This window comes from Morone saxatilis, unplaced genomic scaffold, assembly GCF_004916995.1.
Source record: "Morone saxatilis isolate NCDOM2014 unplaced genomic scaffold, NCSU_SB_2.0 Contig1, whole genome shotgun sequence".
Taxonomy (NCBI): Eukaryota; Metazoa; Chordata; class Actinopteri; family Moronidae; genus Morone; species Morone saxatilis.
In genome coordinates, this window is record NW_023339651.1 from 3,564,578 (window position 1) to 3,584,348 (window position 19,771).

At 40.1% G+C, this 19,771-nt stretch overlaps 1 protein-coding gene across 3 annotated transcripts in view; it reads left to right on the forward strand.

Moving 5' to 3' along the window:
- The window catches only part of LOC118325971 (thyroid hormone receptor alpha-B), a 119,789-nt gene that overhangs the window by 91,099 nt on the left and 8,919 nt on the right, over positions 1–19,771 (forward strand). Inside the window, exons 4-8 of one of the 3 annotated variants that reach the window (XM_035658849.1) lie at positions 500–855; positions 10,252–10,313; positions 14,724–14,824; positions 15,774–15,921; positions 16,297–16,502. In XM_035658849.1, coding sequence (XP_035514742.1) covers positions 800–855; positions 10,252–10,313; positions 14,724–14,824; positions 15,774–15,921; positions 16,297–16,502 — 573 coding nt within the window. In that variant the 5' untranslated portion in view covers positions 500–799. Of the gene's footprint in view, positions 1–499; positions 856–5,586; positions 5,743–10,251; positions 10,314–14,723; positions 14,825–15,773; positions 15,922–16,296; positions 16,503–19,771 lie in introns of those variants that run through there. The other 2 variants (XM_035658859.1, XM_035658866.1) reach the window with 2 other exon arrangements.

Consider the following 19,771-nt stretch of genomic DNA (forward strand, 5'->3'; position numbering starts at 1 on the left):
TGGGTCTCTGTAAATAATTTATAAGGAGTACAGTCTAGACCTGCTCTATTAAGTGTCATGAGATAACTTTTGTTATGAATTGGCGCTATACAAATAAAACTGAATTGAATTGATGAATAGGTTGGCAGCTTCGTCCCTAAAACCCTTTTAGAGAATGCCTGAATCTTTAAAATATATTTCTAAGACTCTCATGTTGTTGACGAGACCTTGATTAATTCTTTACAAAAATGAAGTGATAGCATGACTTTTTTTATGATAGAGACAGTTAGGGCGGCAACGAGTGCCTTCTCAGTGCAAGTGTCTTGTTTTGTCCATCCAACGGTCCCAACTGATATTTAGTTTACTATCATAGCGGACCAAAAAAAAACGGAATATTCACATTTGAAAAGTCAGAACCAGTCACCAGTGACAAATCGACATAATCTTTTTCTGCTAATAAACGAATGGTTTCGTCTGTAGAGACAGTGTAATCTAACTGTGTCCTTTTGTTCTCTTCCAGGCTGGATCCCACTCCACCCTCCGTGCCCTTGAGACTGACATCCACCGCCAGCCCCGGCCCTAGTGCCTGCAGATTTACCCCAACAGGACCTCCAACAACCTTCCATATCCTGCAGTGTCACAGCAGCCTCGAAGGGGGGCAACTCCTTCTGGAGACCCCACTTCCTCCCCAAACCCCAGGAACGGGACCCTGCCATGTTTCACTGACTGACCCTTCCCGACCGGCGAATGACAAGTGTGCATCCGAGGGTGGGGCTTGCCTCAGTCTCTCATGATTGGCTGCTGGATGGAATTAAGGTGAATGGAACACGTTCCCGAGGAGCAGGACCCTAACCCATCAGAGGGAGAAGAGAAACGGTGAGTTGGATAATGTTTTTCCCTTTTAGAGGCAATCCAATCCTCCACTGCTTCTTTTTCAAAAGCCTTTTATCAGCTTCTCCTTTACATTGTCTGTCCTGATGTAAACATATCCCTGAAGTGAAGCCGGCATGGCTGTTTTTGATGTGTAATGTTATGTATGGAGGAGGTTTTTTGAGGACATCCAAAAGGGAATCTTTATTTTCCCATCTCTCTTTTATCGTCTAAATCTTTCTCATTGTGCTCTCTGTTTTTAAGTCTCTGGGCCTTTTTTTTTCCCCAGACAAGCTAAACAACGTGGCCTCTTTTTCCTCCCCGCCACTCTCTTCCTCTCGTCTGAATTGTTTTCAGCGAACTGGGCCTATAGCTACATCTGACCCCCGGCGCTCCACCCCCTTCATTTCTTGAGAAGCAGAGCCAGTCAGACCGGCCCGAACACAAACAAACACAGCACTGTTTAAGCCCCTTCTCATTAATGAAAACATAATATTAGTGGAATGGAGCCTCTCTCATAGTGCTGTTGCTAGAGGAAGGGGGCCTCCATGTGGAACAGGCCTCTGGGTAAAGGAAAAGGTTATCAGTCAATATCAATCTGCTTTGGTTTTGAGACAGGAGTTCAGTTAATTTACAAAATTCTGTGATAATTTTAGGGGACCTTATTTCCTTTAAAGATAAATTATTAGGTTAACCTCTCTGTCTGGGAACACGTGAAGTTGTAATGCTGATGACTTGTCGCTTCCACAGCATGTGTTTTGAAGTATAAATACGGGTCGGTGATTGTGTCTTCAGAAAATAAGTGTAGGAAATTCACAGAAGCTTCTGTTTAATCAGAACATGTTTTCACTTTGTATGTGAGGAAGTAAACACTGCAGGCAGCATTTTGCCAAACATATATTTACATTGCTGAAACAAATTTCCTTTTTGCTAATACAGTTATTAAAATAAAAAGTGTTTGCATTATGGACAATCATGCAGTCAAAAGAGAAACATTTTAGCAGGTTTATTGTCTGATTATTTAGTTAAAGAAAAGCAGTTCAGTTTATGACATATAGTATTTAGCACTGTCAGATGATGAAGTAAGAGGATAAGAAGAGCACGTGAAGGCAGCACTAGCCATAGGCTATTGATCTCATGTGTTTGGATGACTCCTGATCTCCAGAACCTCCTGAACTTTTCCACTCTAAAATCTTTTTAAAATGTCCCTACAATTAAACTTATATGCGATAACAGCAATATGAGTGTATGTTATTATGACCATGTGGAAGGACCAGCTTGCTGCCTAGAATGCAACATCCGATTCCCCTCCCTTGTGTCTCCATGTGGCACATTACAAACTTGTGTTAAGAAAGTCAAGCCAGCGGAGCCTGGATAGATTCCTTCAGCTAACTTTTTGAAGTGATGCTATGGTTACCAACATGCAGACAGAGAGTGGAACATCTGTACCTATGGATCGGAGATATGCGCTAACATAAATTTGACAGATTCTTTGACAATCAAACATTAAAATAATGTTATATATTTAACATATCACATTTCATTTAGCACAATCACTTCCTTATTTATGTTTTTGAGCTGCTAAAACAGGAAAGTTTGATGCTATTTTGTGTGAATTTGCTTCATATTTAGGCTTGATGGCTCATTAGGATGCATAAATTCTTTATGCCATGCTGGATTTAGTTCAGATGTGGATATTTAGGTGCAGCTTGCCTCACTTCTACTGGCATGTCACCACAGCTGATGCAAGGTCGCTTGCAATGTGTTGCATTAACAGAGCCAAAGACTTGCGCCATAGTGTTTCATTGTTTCTACAACCATGAATCTTTGTTGTTCAGGAGGCCAGTTTTCATCCACTGATCTGAGACCCTCCAGTCAAGCAACTGTGAGACTGGAGCAGCTTTTCTTTCAGGACTACACAGATAAACTTAGTGACAATAAGTGATTCTACTGATTTAGTAACTTGTTGCATTTTTACATTATTTCTCTGTTGCTCCCACTTTCCTTTTTTTTACCATGTTAGACATGATATCAGTGCTCATCAGAATTTCTTTCACCACAGGTATGAGCTGTTTTACTCAGCTGTAAAAAGCATGAGATGGGTGATAATAACTCCGAGTATCTGTATCAGGGAACAGACTCAAACTTGTTTGTGCACCCAGAGAGAGGAAAGATAAATCTACCATACATAAATTCACACATGTAGAGGGACAGAACTATCTAATAATTTGCATCTCGACACACTGGGAGAAAATATCTTTTTCCTAGCCACATATGTATCTAAAATGTAACATTACTTTGTTCTCCTGTGACATAAAAGTCGGTCAGGCGTCGCTGTGTTTCCTTCCTTACAGACTTGCCACAGCCCTTGTCTCTGTGTTGATCAGATTCTTTCCCCTGCCATGCTACAGTGCATGTTTGTAGTAAACAAGATTCAGCTTTTCCTTCCCCTGGACGTGATGACAGGATGTCCTGTCATGCCTGGGTTTGAGTCCTTGTTAATAAACTCTTGCTATGGATTTTATGACTTCTTACATAACAGTTTTTTTGTCTGTTAGGTATTTATATACTAAGTTGGGCTTTGAAACTCAATGAATGCCATCAGGTTGAATAGAATGGGAGTTACTGTACATACCGGTATTTCTGTAAGTTGATGAAGGTGTATAGTTTAGTTAATATAGGCTCTATGCTGTGTATGGGTGTGTCTGCACAGTATGTGTTAGGTGCATACATAAACCCATAACATGAAAACACTTCTTAGTAGACTATTGTGTTAATTTATTTATGTGTATTAGATGGCATAACACTTGTTGCATGGTACTCTTAATATTTGAAAAGTAATGTTGTTGGAGAACTGGTGATTATTTTCACACATTTTGATCCTTTAACCACATCTTCACCTCCCTCAGATCACCGCAACCTTAGTTAACATGAAAATGTACCTCTGGTTAAATCTAAATCAACAATTTCCACTAATGTGAAAGAGAAGCAGCCGATTACTGGCAGGATTTTGTATGTGTGTCAGTGTCAGTCACCTAATCAGAGTAATTGACCGAAACACTGCCAATTTCAGTGTTCTGCTGCAGGAATCTCAACGGCAGTCCTAACAGCTGTGGCAACATTTACTGAAAACTGTTGATTTTGATGGTAACAAATTAAAGCTGATTTCTCCCCTGACCCTCTCCCTTTATAGATAAAAAGGACTCTTTCTAAGACAATAAAAACAAACTCTACAATGGTTGTCCAGTTATAGAATAGAATGCAATTCATAGCAAAACGCACACAGGATTTGCATTGGGAATGTGAAACAAATGCAGCTAAATGCAGACTTAATGTAGTAATTTAGTCTATACAGTCCTAATTTTAAATTCTGTTGTACAGGATGTACCAAGCTGTATATATTTGCAGATTTAGCTCCATGTTTATTATTGGTCATGTGTGGGTTGCTGTATACTTGGGTATTTGGACAGAGGGAGTTGTCTTGACTTAGTGGCATGCGATATCCCCTTGTAGCTCAGCCTGTAATTTAGACAGTGGCGGGACACATGAGGGAACAAAGTGTCCATTAGCACTGGATGTATAGGACGGGACAGACCCAGCTATAGGCCTGTACCATGCATGTTAAACAATAGGCTACTGTGGCCCACTAAACACAGGACAGGGGGCCTCATTCAGATGCTGTTATGGATATAATTCTGTATTCTGAATGTCTTTGTATTGTCTAAGGAGGAAGAGTTTCAAAGCAGGTGCTTCTTAGTCTTCCATTAATGACCTAAAAGGTCTGTTCAGCCAGAAAACAATAAACATATTTTCTCACTTACCTCAGTGAACTTGCCTTCAAGGGTTAAGGCTAGCAATATTCCATATTTTTCAACAATTCCCATTAAAAGACCAAAACCAACTCGACCTATTAATCAACCCAGCTAACAAGTATAGTATTGTGTGTGTATCAAAGCCTGATAAATCTTACAGTATTCTTCTGCACCAGAGAGCCCCATTGTTGTGCAAAAACTATTAAAAACACATCAGTGAGTCACTCTGAGCGACACGTTCCTTCATTACCATGAACACACACTGCATTATTTTGATTCAGTCCAACACACGTGTATTCAGTCACATCTGAATATAGTCCCCAATAAAGTAACTCATTGAGTAACATTTGATATAAAATACAGGGACCAGCTTTAGGAGGAAATGACTGGGCCCTTTTTTTTAAATGAAAGTATATATTTGTGAACCTGGGACACTGCTAACCACCTCTCCCAGGAAAACCCTTTTTTTATATTTGTATTGTATGTATGTTGCAATGTATGTTTTGCCCTTCTGTTTGCTTTGTCTCGCTAAATATAAAAATAAAAGAATATAAAAAAAGGTTAAACACATGTTGGTTTTGATATTTTTATGGGATTTGTTGAGGAAACATATTGTGTGCCAACTTAGGGCAAATTATCTGGTGTATTCTCCTAATAGCATATTGCTGGAGCGTTTATGAAACCTGCACTGTCTTCAAGTCGTCAAGTGTGCTCAGTTAGCTGACAGCCCAGCAATTACCTGTTTGACGCACCCCGCAGACAATGTCAAAGCCACAGGTGGAGACACCGGCTGTCCTCCAATCAGGGTAGGCTGGGTGGTACTACCAGCAGAGCAAGAAAGTCCCACAGATTGGAGAAGAGGGAGGGAGGGAGGGAGAGGCAGAATGCATTTGAGTGGGTCAACATGCTAAAGATAGCACAACTGGTAGAGACATCAGGGTGTAAGAGAGTGAGAAACACAGATAGACCAAGTCCATGCATGAGGGCTGTGTAGCAACAAGTACACCTGCAACTTCAACTAGAAGTACTCCTCTGCTGCCATGCATATTTTACAGTCCCACTGCGTCATCAGGTCAGCATTGTAAGTCTTTTTCATGTCATCTGTTTGTTGATTCTCCTATTCTTTATTTGTTTTGGCCTATATGTGCATTTAATTGTGCAACATTTGTTCATGTTCCACACAGCCATTTGGCCATAGGAATCAAACGGTTGCTCCTAACAAGTCAACTTAAGTTTCATACTGAGTGTGTGTGTGTGCTGGAGAGAAATTACAGTGGGCATGTTTCTGTGGGGTTGGCTCAGGTTGCTGAGAGGCACAGTGTGAGGGACCTTGGATATTTAGAGGTGTGTTGCAATCCGTATCCAGTCAGAGTTTAGCAGTTGGAAACTGAAAAGTGTTCTGTGGTATGCCTGTGCAGCACACAGCATCATGCCCCGACCTGCAAAAACTTGCTTTCCATCAAAAAATACTCTATCGTGCGCTACGTTTTTATCCGTTATCAACCGACATGATTGTGTTTGCGCACACGTTCACCAGCTGTGTGACACAATTTGGAATCCGGTCAGGCTGCCTGCTTATTTGCATAAGCCCCCAAATCAAATTTCCCTTTTGTTCGTTTGTTCTGATGTTTGTCTAGAGTAGTGCTTCAAACCTTCATGTTAGAGAAGCTAATTATTGTTTAAGATGCTTCCTCCTGCATTATATCTAACCAGATGGGCACTTTCACACTGGGCTATATTTTCTCTAGTAATTTTTTGTTTTCTTTTCTTTTTGCTTGCTTCTTAGAGCCACTTGACACCATTTCTCTCTAAATCTTTCCACTGAGAGCTCTTAGAGCAATGAAAAGCACTTCTGAGGCTCTGCCAAGAGTGCTAAGCTCTTTTTTTAGCTGCAAGGCCATGTTTATTTTCATTAATGCTATTTTGGGATTGATCAGATCTTAATACAAGGTTAGAGCTGGAGATTATTCGGAGTGCATTGGTTTATATTATCATTTCGTTATTGTGTCACTGCTGTGCCAGTTCTCTGGCTGTTAGTTAATCTCTGCTCAGCTGAAGACAAAGCTTAACGTGTGGCAGGTTGTGGCATCTTAGGTTATAAGGGACCTGTTGTTAAATGCAGGATCTCAGTGAGGAAATGCAGAGAAGGCGTAGTTGTCAGGAGTGAGAGAGACCTGAATAAAGAGTATCTGCTTATTCAGTTTGCCTATTTCCATCTTTACACAACATGCTGCCACATGGGAGGACTGAACTGTCACATAGCTGACAGTTTGATGGTTGTCGCCTCCAGCAGCTGTATGTTGTGTCGTGGAAGCCAACTGGCACAAGGACCGACATTTACGTTTGAGTGACACAAACCCTGCCTTGTCTTCCTGCTGCTGTGACAGCTTTAATTATGTTTCTCAGCTTACTGACACTTACCTTTACCTACAAAGTGAATCAAAATCATCGGCCATGCTCAAAAGGTTCTCAGATTGCAACCTTTGCTGTTGTTGTATGCTGTGAGGTGTTGCTTCACAGGTGGGCATCCTCACTCGTCCAGCTTCTGGAGATAGTTGTCTTGTCGGTTGTCCTCAATTCTCCTCCCACATCCCACCGTGACAGGAACATACATTTTTTTTAAATTGGGTTAGTTTCTAATAAGATGCTATAGGAACAACAATCACAATAAATCAAGATGTAACTCAGTAGGCAATATACTGTAATAGCTTAATTTAATGCCCTGTTAACCCATCTGATGTGTTCTGAAAAGGCTAAAGGGAACCATAACTGAGAACAAGACGTTGCTATAATTGAGGCCAAGGTAAAATATGAAGGGTAGTTTAAGTTGGCATTTAGTCTCAATTACAGCAACTCCTGATCTTAACAGGCATTTATATTGTTAGGTTTCCAAGGGGGGCAAACATTGTTAGCTGGTTTGAAATATAAAAACATACCGGCTTATAAGAGAGGTTAGACAATCTGCAGTGGTCTATGAGACCCTTCTGATCAATAAGAGGGAACAGACGAGTCACTTTGCATAAAATCTTCTCATTAGAATCCATAGAAAAAAAATATGTTTTCATGAGTGAGTCTGGTAAAGGTCTTTATTAGGTTGTGTCTCTACATGTAAGCAAATAACAGACTGAGAGACTTCCTGATGAAAGTGAAAATAATCAACAATGTGGGAGAAGAAAAAAGTCTCTTCACAAAACTGAGTGCCGTTTCCATCAAAATCCATCACTGCATCCCAGTTCCACATTACATATTCTAAAGTGACAAATCAGAATATGATCACAGATGTCAGTGAGCATAAATACATCCAGAGTGAGTTTTCCCACCATGCAACAGAAATGAAGGAGCTGCTGCGAGCTCGGAACTATTAAAGCAAATTGTGAGCAGTGGTGAGACAGCATCAGGGACATTAGGACAATGTCTTTTTGATAAATATTGATCTCCAGCTACACACATCTTGTGTAATTACCCGTTCGTAATAAAAATGACAAGGAGGGGTGTGATAGCATAAAACAGCCATTTTGCACGTTTGGAGGCAATAATTCATTAAGGAGGGAGATTTTACACATCATTTATTTTGGTTTATATGTGTTTCATTTAAACACATCTTGTTTGTTTTTGATATACTTTTTAACATTTTTATTAATTCATTGTTGTAGACAGGGAGCTTTGGAGGAACGAACGATGAACAGTGGAGTTTTAATTAATTATTTTCCACCCTGTCACAATGTTGGTAATTGACATTTTCAATACTAAGATACTGTTTTAACCTTTTCGCCACCCCCCCTTCTCTACCCCGTAAAAGAAAAAAAAATGGCATTTTATATATATTAAAGTGTTCTCATTCAAGTACTTATGTATATATTTATAGCCCAAACCCCAAAATAACCCTCTATCCATAGACCTTTGATGAAAGGAAAGAAAATCCACAAAAAAACATTAATGAGACAAAAGCAGATAAAGAACATACTAAAGGACATACTGTAATACAACTCCTTCAGAGTGAATGTAACTGTAGGCTTGTGTATTGCATCTTAAGAGAGTGTGGACCTCCTTTTACTTATGATGCTAATGGAGTCCTGCTCCCTCTTCTGGAGCTGGTATTAAAGGGCCCTGGTGTGAGAGTGGGGCTGGAGGCTATCAGGAGTGTCTGAGAGCTGAGAGCTCGACTCTTGGGATTCTGAACACATCCAGCACTGACAAGGAGCACTCACTGACTCTCTCCCATACTTTCCTTTCAGAAATGTTTCTTTCCCCTGTACTTAACTCTCTCCCTGCTCCATATGTGTGCTTTCATAATTCCCTTTAGAGCAGCCAGTTCCCATCCGTGCTTTACATGCCTTTCACATGTGTCAGCGTGGTTGCAGGTGTGTTTCTGAGTGCACATGCTTGTCGAGCGTGTTGCTGTCCTTGATCCATATGAGCGTTGCTGTCTTTGTGCTTCATCCAGTACTGTGGGCCTTTCCCATGTGTTCTTTGATAATTAGAGTTGTTTTGGGGGATTAATTGTATTCCCCATAAAATTGTTTTCCTGCTGCTGGGATTTAGTGTGGGAGAACCCTGGAGTTTTTTCTGCCAAGTACAACCATTTGTTGCCACAAATGCTCCCTAGTCATAAGCACTATGTCACAGGAAACTGTACTAGTGCTTATGATTAAACCTTTACTTATACACATTATCCATAATACATAACATTACTCACCTGCCTACCACAGTTTTATTACAGTTATATTGTATTCCTATATTTCAGCTGATGCATTATTGTATGTGCTAAACTCTAATGAGATTTTGTTCCCTTACACATTTCTTCTTTTTACATATAAGAGAGTTTAAGAGCACCGTTAAAGGGAGCCTGAGAGCTTAGAATTTCATTGCAAGCAACTGCTTTCTTGTATTTGTGCATATGGCAATAAAGAACTTGAACTTTACTTGTTAGTCTAAAGAGCTCAATTACTCCTCTGTTAGAAATTAAAGTGGCAAACTATGCTCCTCTTTTTAACCTAATTGGAGTACCAGATGGTTTGCTGGTACAAGGATACAGAATTTCAGTCTGTTAGGTTTCTTTATGAGCTTACGACATCTAAATTTGTACTGCTTCTTCATATTATTCCTAACTTACTATTTAGTTCATTGTTGTATGTCCTCATATACCCTATTTACACTTGATATTTACATTTGATTTTTACCTTGATACAATAACTGGAAAATGACATCTAATCACAGGCCTCTGATGGATGTCAACAAACATGCCTCAAAGGGGAACCTCTGCTGTTCTGTGGGATGTACTATGTTCTTTGCAGAGGAAGCATTTGTCTGGAGCTATTTGCTGGGCAATTTGAGATAGCAGGAAGAGGTGGAATTATTTGACCTTTCAACTTGTTGAGCAATTTTTTCTCTTTCAAATGTGGCCAAACTGTACAAACTACTTTCACACCTGACTGAGATCTGATCACAAGCTGGAACAATTCCAGATGGACTCTGGCCAGTCCAGTTCAGATTACAAAGCATCCAAATATAGAAAGGTATAGTATATTTACATGCACTTTTACTTATGTCTCTTTCTTTTTCTCTCTTCTTTCACTTTTGTCCCTCTCAGGTGGCTCAATGGCCCGAAAAGGAAGAGGAAGAACAGCCAATGTTCGGTGAAGAGTATGACTGGTGAGTAACTCACGGTTGGTGTTATGATGGAGATAAAAAGCAGCTCTGAAGTGGGAAACAAACCTCCACCTGAATTTTTAAGTCTCTTCAAAATACACCTCTCCCTTAGAGAATAAAAGCTCTCCAAATGCAGGAAACCAGCTATTTTGAAAATCACTTTCCCAGCATTTTGTTCAGCTCTGTTTGATACATTTTTGGATTCTTCTTTAGAAAAGGAAGATTGTAGCTGTCAGTCTCACCGCAGTGAATACAGGCAGCTGAGTGACTGCACAGACGCTAGTGGTACATGATTCATTGCTGGCTTGGGCACATTACGCTTTCGGTTTGTCACCTCCAAAGAAAAAGTAAAACATCTTGGCAACTGTCATCAATAAACAAAAAGCCTTCTGCTTTGTCTTCTTTCTTGTCGGATACAGCACGATGTCTGACTGACAGCTTCAAATCCCCCGAGCCTAGAGAAAGGGAAGAGAGAGATATTGAATGAGATAGGCTGAGAGGAACACCAACATAAAAATCTGACTCTACAGGATAGTTGATTTGGCATTTGTAAAATCTAACTCCCAGGCCAGTACTCACCACATGTTTTCCCTCCCAGCAGGCTTGTTGCCTGCCTCTCTGCATCACTGCTGGAATCTTGTACCATATTCTACCTGCCATGGTCCATTTCAGCTGAGAAAATATGACAATATGTCTGCCTGAGGGACATGGTTGTCTGAGATCGAATTACATACACAGCTTTTTCCTGTGGGAGAGTGGACCCTCAACCAGTCTTTCAGGACACTAAGGAGTATTTGTCTAACATGTGCATTGATATTGGTCAGTGTTTTGACCTGGTCTAAAGAACACACACAGCAGGATGTGGATCCACTGTTATAGAGTTAACCCAGCACATTAACTGCTCATAATCCTAATTTAGTAAAGAGGCATACTTGGTAATAAACTTTCTTAAAATAAAAATAAATAAATATATATATATATATATTCTATATATATTCTGAAAGGTTTTAACAAAGTGAGATAAGGCTACATATAATATAATAATATATATATATATATTATTTGAATTAAAAAGGCAATTTATTTTGTCATCAGTTCTAAAGTTGAAGTGAGTTGTGAATTGAGTGAGTTTACAGATAGAAGATTATTTGACAATTTTGAAGTTGCACTAATCCATATTTTTCAATCAACAATGGATCAAATCATTATGTGTAATATGAAAGGGGTCACTGTATACTTACATAGACAGACAAATTTAGCAACTAGCATGTGAACACAGTGGATATCAGCCAGATATCTAACTCGGGAGTTGGTGGAAACCAAAACAGAGCTAAATGGAGAGTGAAAATTGAACTTACATTTGTCAGGTGACAAGAAACATAACTTCGAATCAATGCTAATTTTGCGCTGTCTTAAATAGGCAACTGTTTAGAGTAGAATTTAGTGGCAACTAACTGAACACTGCTGGCTTAGAATGAGAATGTATGAGAATGAGAACGTGCTGTAAAGGGTATAGGAAACTCAGGAAAAATGCAAGAGGCCCTATTTAGAGTCAGTGTTTGGTTTGTCCCTTCTGGGGAGAGTCCATTCTGTAGATAAAGCTCATTCTAAGGTAACAAAAGCACAGTACTTATTTTTAGGTGGTCATACACCGATGAAAACATACCTATGAATATTATATTCCATTTCTGCCAATAGATCTCCTAAATGTTACGAACTGGACCTTTAACCCTTTTTATAGTAATAGATGAGCAAAGGGACAATAAGCACAACAGTAGTGACCACACTAGATTTCATATAACAGCTGTTGTTCCAACACCAGTGTATAGTGTCTTGTCTGCTGATGGCCTCACTGTTTACTTTCTCAAATTTCACCTCACTGTGCTGTTGTCATGTAAGGACCTCAGAGAAACAATCCTGAGACTCCTTCAGGGACCTGATTCATACCACCCTGATCCACACGCATTGATAAAACAAAATGGCAGATGTTATGTTGGGAAACTTGTGAAGACAAAATATTTATCTTGACTCAGCCACACTAGAAAAACCTCCTTCCCTTTCCTGGGTTTTGTTGGTGGAGGTATTGCAGGGCCCATTATGGGAGGGTCGGGTAGCCAGAGCCAGAGAGCCGCAGCAGTATTGATTTTGGGCTTGGCTTCCAAACACAGCCACAGCAGGCTGGCTCGGGGATCCGGCTGCTGCTGCTCGCCTTGCCAACACTCTGGAGCTGACATTTTTCCTATATGATCATTCTCTAATGTCCTTGTTATCTTTCCTTTGGCTCGTTTCTCTTCTCCTTACTCTTACTCCCACTTTTCCATCTCTTCTCCTCTTACGTCCTCTTCCATTTAGTTTTTTATTATTTTATTGTTGTCTTCTGGATCCCTCTTTTTCTTTATCCCTCTCAGAAGGGTTGAGTTTCACTCTTTTACTACTTTTTATTAGAAAATGCACTTGTGCGCTTTCTCTCTCGATATTTCTTATACCTTTTCACTTGAGTGCTTTGCTTTTATCCCTCTATCTAAATTTGTATTTTGATTCCAAAAGGATTTTTCTTATCAGCAGAAAGAGCTTGAGCTCTTCAACAGTATATAAAAACCAATTTGGCCAAAATTCCACTCGTGCCCCTTTGGCACTCTCTCTAGTCTCTCCTTCTTCTCTTTTTTCTCTCCTTCCCACCTTCCTCTTCTTGCCCCCCCTCCTTTAAAATCTGAAACAAAGCCAAAAGGCAGAGCCCAACTGACACTGCCAGTCACAGCTCTTACCACGCCTTGGTATACACACACACACAAGCATACTGTATATGTCATACAAACGTCACACACGTATGTACAGAGTAAAAAGATCTGCCAGTGTCTATTTGTGGGTGTTCAGACTTAAACACCCACATTTGTGTATTTATTTGTGACTTGCAGTGTACCATCTCCTCCCCACCCGGTTTCTGAGCTATACATTATAAGAAATGTCTGGAAATCTGCTATTTCCTGTGTCTGTGTGCTCCCTCCCTCACTCTCACTGGTGTTGCAGGCTATATAGAAAAAGAACAAAGTGTCCTATTCCTGAGTTTAACGCAGACGAAAGGCTCCAGAGGGGGAAGAAGAGTACAGAGAGAACACAAATACTGTAAACATAGATCACTAACTTGTGTGTGCTTCTGTTTGCACACTTGCTTGCCTTGAATTGCCCCTTGAGGGATGAGTATTTTGAATTGAATTGAATTGAATAAAGTTTATGTAACCTACATACCTTATAACTGTAACAACTTCTGTTCGGTTAAAATCCACTTATAATAACATTAAAACTGTAATGTAAAACCAGTCATAATTCAAAATATATACTTCAGTTAAAGTTTACAAGCATAATATATTATCAACCTTTTACATGTAGTTGTAGTTTTAGTGTTAGTTGTCTATTAAAAGACATGCCAATCAATAGGAGAGTAATTAGAGAGGGTGGGTGTTGGGTGGATCACAGATTCTACTTGTAAATGAATGTTAAAGTAAAAGAGGGTGAGGCAGTTGCAGTGGTTGTCCTGTCTGGGACCAGAGCCATTGTGTGTGTGTGTGGTAGAATTTACTAAAGGTATCTGGAATATTCCTGAATCATCCTGTGTTGCCATGCACCTTTAAAGATGCCCTGTGGAGGTTTCTAGTAAACAAACAAAAGCTGTTTACATTCAGTGCTTCCCACCAAAAAAGTAATGTTTTGTATCCTTGAGGCTGGAGAAGTATGTTGAATGCATTTTCCTTTTTTAAATATTTAAAACCATGCATTACATCCAGGTTTGCTAGTGGTCTCCTTCTTCTTCACTGACTTTGTGGTGCATTGCTGCATTTCTTGGCGCATTACTGCCACCAACTGTCTGCAGTGCATCATCAAAGTGCAAAACATTGCGCTTCTACAGGATCCCTTTCACCTTGTTACAGAAGTATTGATTGTGCTGCCCTGCAAGTCAGATGCTGCTGTACTGTTGCTGGATTAACTGTTGAGAACTGTTAACATAAATGTTAATGTTATGTTCACAGTAATCGAACAATGGGAACACCACCGGCGCTAACTTGGTGCTCCTTTCTAGCTCTCTGTGCTTTTACTTTCTTACTTCAGAAGATTCACATATTGTATGTTATCTGAAAGCCTATCCTTGGCCAATAATGAAAATGCCTAGAGAGAGTCGGGAAGCTCATTATTTTAACTTCCATTGTGTTTATGGTACAGCATAAAAACAGTGGATGGCTACTGTTAAGTTTCTTCACAGTATAAGTGAATGAGCAGAAAGCAGCTGGGTTCGGTCTCCAACCTCGCTGCAGTGGTGATGAGTAGAAGCAATGTGTAGGGGTGTATTGGGTGGGGTGTGTCTGCTAGGTAAAATACATATTCTGTCTAACTTTGTCTTTGCCTCTGCTTCTCTCTCAGGGTACATCCCCAGCTACCTCGAAAAGGATGAGCCATGTGTGGTGTGTGGTGACAAGGCCACAGGTTACCACTATCGCTGCATTACCTGCGAGGGCTGCAAGGTACACACACACCCACACACACACACACACACACACAATCCCAGGTTTCAGACACACCAGATTCATAATATCTTCCATAAAACCTGATATGAGGCCTCTGAGGTCAACTGCTTCTACACACACAGCTACATATCTGACACACGCTCATGCACACACCCCCTCTGAAACACTTACTTCAAAGTTAGTACATTGTGTTCAGCCGCAGAAAGATGATGTATTGACATGTTTGTACAGAACCTGTCAGTCTGTCACGTCAGCTCTCAGTCTTGTATCATTTGTCTTCCTCGCTGTCAGCCGGTCGTATGATCAGTCTGCTTCTGTTCCTTCCCTTCATCTTTGTTCATCAATGACATGTGATATCTAAGGCACCAATGAAAGGATTGTTAATAAGCTTTGTGGCCAATGATGCATTTGACGTATGATTGATCAGGCCTCCAATTAAAGGCATCAGAGTCGTGCTAATTATTGAACTTCTCAATCTATGTGCTGTCAATACTGCATGGATTTCTTCACTCAGGAAAATAATACTTATAATATTTTTATACTTATAATAATACTTAAGCTAATGATACAATTGTAAAATTGAGGCTTATTTTATGTATATGACTACTTTTTTAGCTATGATTTGTTCGACTCACTCCTACGCTATTACAATACTTGGATGTTAACATTTATAATAAATTGCCTCAGATTCGCAGAGTTATTAGAACAAGTTTTGTAGTGGTAGATAAAAATGTCCCTGTAACAAACTGCAATGTGTTGCGGTAGACTGAACGCTTTGATTCTTTACTGTCAATCTTTTCTCTTTGTCTCCTGTCTTCAACTCTCATTCACCCTCTCACTTTTACCATGTCCCTTTTACCCTCTCTGTATGTGCCTCTCTGTACATTCCTCTCCTTTGTCTACAAACCGACCGTCCATCCATCTCTCCCTCACTGTCTGTCTCCAGGGTTTCTTCCGTAGGACCATTCAAAAGAACCTCCACCCCTCCTACTCCTGTAAGTACGATGGCTGCTGCATCATCGACAAGATTACCCGCAACCAGTGTCAGCTCTGCCGCTTCAAGAAGTGTATTGCAGTGGGCATGGCCATGGACTGTGAGTGTTACACCTACCTATGTATACACTCAGACTAATGAGCTCACACAAAAAAAAAGGGATTGAAAGTGTAGGACAAAGAAAATGTACATCCAGGGACCTAGAGACGAAGCTGTGGTACAAAGTTTAATGTTTGAAGGTCACACTGGAGAGAAGATCTTTATGACTTTAAAATTACACATTTCATATTGTAAGTGTCAAGAAGATGTAGTGATGCAGGGGAGATAAACAATGTGTGGACTTTATATAGATGGCTTTACATAGAATCGGCAACATGCAAACTAATTACATACCTTCTTTGTTGCTTTCTTTTGCTTGGCACTCTCTTTCTGTGGGTCTTTTTCCTCCTCCTCTTCCTCTACCATCTCCTCCCAGTGGTGCTGGATGACTCAAAGCGGGTGGCTAAACGACGCCTGATCGAGGAGAACAGGGAGCGACGCAAGAAGGAGGAAATGGTCAAAACCCTCCAGAACCGTCCAGAACCCACCGGGGACGAGTGGGAGCTGATCCACCTGGTGACGGAAGCCCACCGACACACCAATGCTCAGGGCACACAGTGGAAACAGAAGCGCAAATTCCTGGTAATAACACATGGAGAAATAGGCAAAGTGATGTACTGACAGTTACCAGCAATTACCCATTAAATCCAGAGTCAGTTAGTCAAAAAAGTTGAGTTGGAAAACTTTGAATGAAGTTAAGTTCTGACATTTTAATAGATAACTCCAGTTTATTATGACCTAGGTCTTATTTTTATAGCTCCTTGTTATTTTAATGAATTGCTGAGATCTGGAAATGAAGCAGAAAAAAGAGTGGTGAGGCGATCAGACACGTTCGAAAAAACACTTAAGCCAGATATAAAATGTCATATCTCACCTTGCATGGGAAAACACTCAACTATGGCAACTACTCATGTTTACCAGGCATAGTTTCACCATCCATTTGGTTAACCTGGAGGTTGGTTTAAAATCTGATTGTTTTACCACTTCTGTTTTTTCCTCTGTCTGACTTCTTTTATTATGGACTCTCCCAGATCTCAGTGTACACTGTTATTATACCAGACAGAACCACTGGCCAGAATGTAGAAAATAAGATCCAAGTTGTAAGAAACCGGAGTGATCCTTTGACATACAGCACTATGCAAAATGTATAAACAAAAAATACAGATCAGGAGAAAATACATTTATGTTGCTTGAGGTTTATTCTGCATGTCCCAGCAGTACGGCAGTAACAGTTTGTACAATCACTCAACATGGGTTGGGTTTGCACTAATATTAACCCCCGTTTTAAGTGCAAAAACACTCAACAAACAACTGCCACGAGTGGGGTAATTTCAAACTGTAAACTGCGCTTTAGTGTTTGTGCTTCCATTTTTCTGCTTTGAATCCCATCAGACAGGACAATATGGATTATTTACTCACAAAAACATTCGTGCTAAAATAAAAAATTATAGGTTTTCATTTTATCTGGGGTAGCTGAGGCTCCTCAAATGCCTGACTGCCAGCGTAGCTCTTTATGACTTTATCTCTCTGTATTCCTTGCTGTCAGTGTCTGTCTTTATTCCTAAATTCTCTCCAGCATTTTTGGGTTTATTCATCCTAATCCTTCTGGGTTCTTAACCAGAGTTAATTCCCTTCATAGTTTTCATTCACACCTCGACTCTATTTTTTCGCTTTAATCTCTTTCCTGTCTTCATTTCTTTGTTTCCTCTCTCACTGTCCCTCAGTGTCTACCCTTACTTTACACTCTATTTTTTCCCGTATGCTTTCTGTGAGCTCCCTCCTTATCTCAGCCAGCGCAAATCCTCAGTCATGAGCACTCATCTGCAAGTTGGCAGGGATGCTGGCAGTCAGAGTTTCTCCCTCTCAAACTGTCATCCTGCTTCGCTAGAGCTCAGATTTATCCTGAACAGCCCTGGTGTTAGTCTTTCCCTGTCTCAGACAAACACAGACTGATGCTGACCTCATGTTTTGGCCCAAGAATATCCAAGGTCCTGACTTAATTTTAAGTAGAGATGGATTTTTTTAACAGATATCTGATAATTACCTGTCTCTCATGGCTGATACCAATAAGATTTTTCACATTTTTGAATGTAGAAGTTAATAACCTGTAGTTTATGTACACCAGGGTAAGAAAGGCTAAGTAGTGAGCAAAGATTAATGATGTAATATTCCATTGCTCTGATCTGACCAAATCTAACAACAAAAACAAACAAAGAAAGTTCAAATGTTCATGTATTTCTTCTAGTAAAGTTCATACTTTGGCTTGAAGACATTAAAGCCATCAAACATTTTACACAAGAATTCAAAATAAATTATTATTGTTAACGACCGGTATTTATCAGAATAATACAAAAGTACAAATTTCCCTTAATCTGCCGCTAATTTATTGGCTCACATATATCGTGCATCCCTCGGTTTAAGAACTTGTTAACAATTTCACAGCAGCACTGGACCAGAGCTAATGGCCAGAGGGCTTTATTTAAAAATCAGGGACCTGTAGGTGTTAAATGTGAGAAACGTGGGGGTTCATCTGGAGAGGGGTAGAGCAGCACTTGTGGTAGTGGCAGGTATTGTGGAGGGAGTTGCTAAGCAACAAGTACAGGGGAAGGGGGCCATGTGGGAATATGTAGGTGAGGAGGTGTGAAGCGGAAGTATATGAATGTCCTTAGAGAAAAGTTCAAATTTTAGCCCGGTTTGCAAATGATTTAGTTTTTTGTGTGAAGCAGGATTATTATTATGATTATTCTACATGACTCGAGGATTAAAATTACATTGAGCAGGTAAAGGTTAGAACTAGAATTTAGGTTAAGAAATATTTTATGAACCTACAGTTGTAGAAAGCCTGTCTCTAGAGCAGGGCCTGCAATAACCAGGATTTAGAAGACTGATTAGCACAATAACCCATGCTACTGTGAAATTCAGTATGTAAGCCCTGAGCTCGGTTTATCTAAAAGGATAAACACTTCTATTTCACACTGTTTTCACCCACTAACTGGAGGCTGTAGCTGCTGAACCCTGAATATACATTTACATGCTAAGCCGACCAGTATGAGCCCTTTCAGTTCTTTGGGGATGGCAGCTACAAAACAGCAGAAGTGACTCCACTCCTCAAACGCCGTACGTTAGTTCGCAAGTGACTACTCACTCAGGGATGACTTTGTTGAATGATCCACTGATTACAGTTAAGCTCTGTATCAGGTCAAGCTAAAAAAAAACTGCTGTCTTTTGATTAAGGGAAGAAGAAGCAAGGGTCAAAGGGTTATGGACAAAGTGCCCTAAATTTGTTTATGTTTATGAGGGGTTGTGGTATGTGTATCGGGCTTGAAAATATACTAAAAATACTGCCAGTAGACTGCAAATTGATGTCTAAGGATATGCTTAAAGATCTTGTTAAATATCTGGGGTGGGAGGATTTACATGACAGAAACATCTTCACCTGCACTTTGGTCTAAATTCATCTATGGCAGAGGTTTTCAAAGTGGGAGGCAGGCTACCTGAGGGGGGCTACATACAGGTTCAGGGAAGGGTCAGTGAATGGAAGTGAAAAAATATTGAGTTATGGAACCGGAGATCACATAGAACAGCCGAAATGTGTATGATTTCGTTGAACAGATAGTTCAGAGATACAGTAGTTTTGGGGCCACTTTCCCAGAGTCAGAAACCAACAAATTCCTTAGGACAGAGATTTTTTATGTGTTTAGTGTAGTCCAAAGTTATGTCAAACAGCAAATATAAGCTTATGTTAGATCAATTGTTGAGTGTCATTGGCATCGAATAGCATTAATTATTACATAATCATGATCCAATAGGCATCCAGGATTTGAGTGAAACTAAGCAAGTAAACTAAGAGG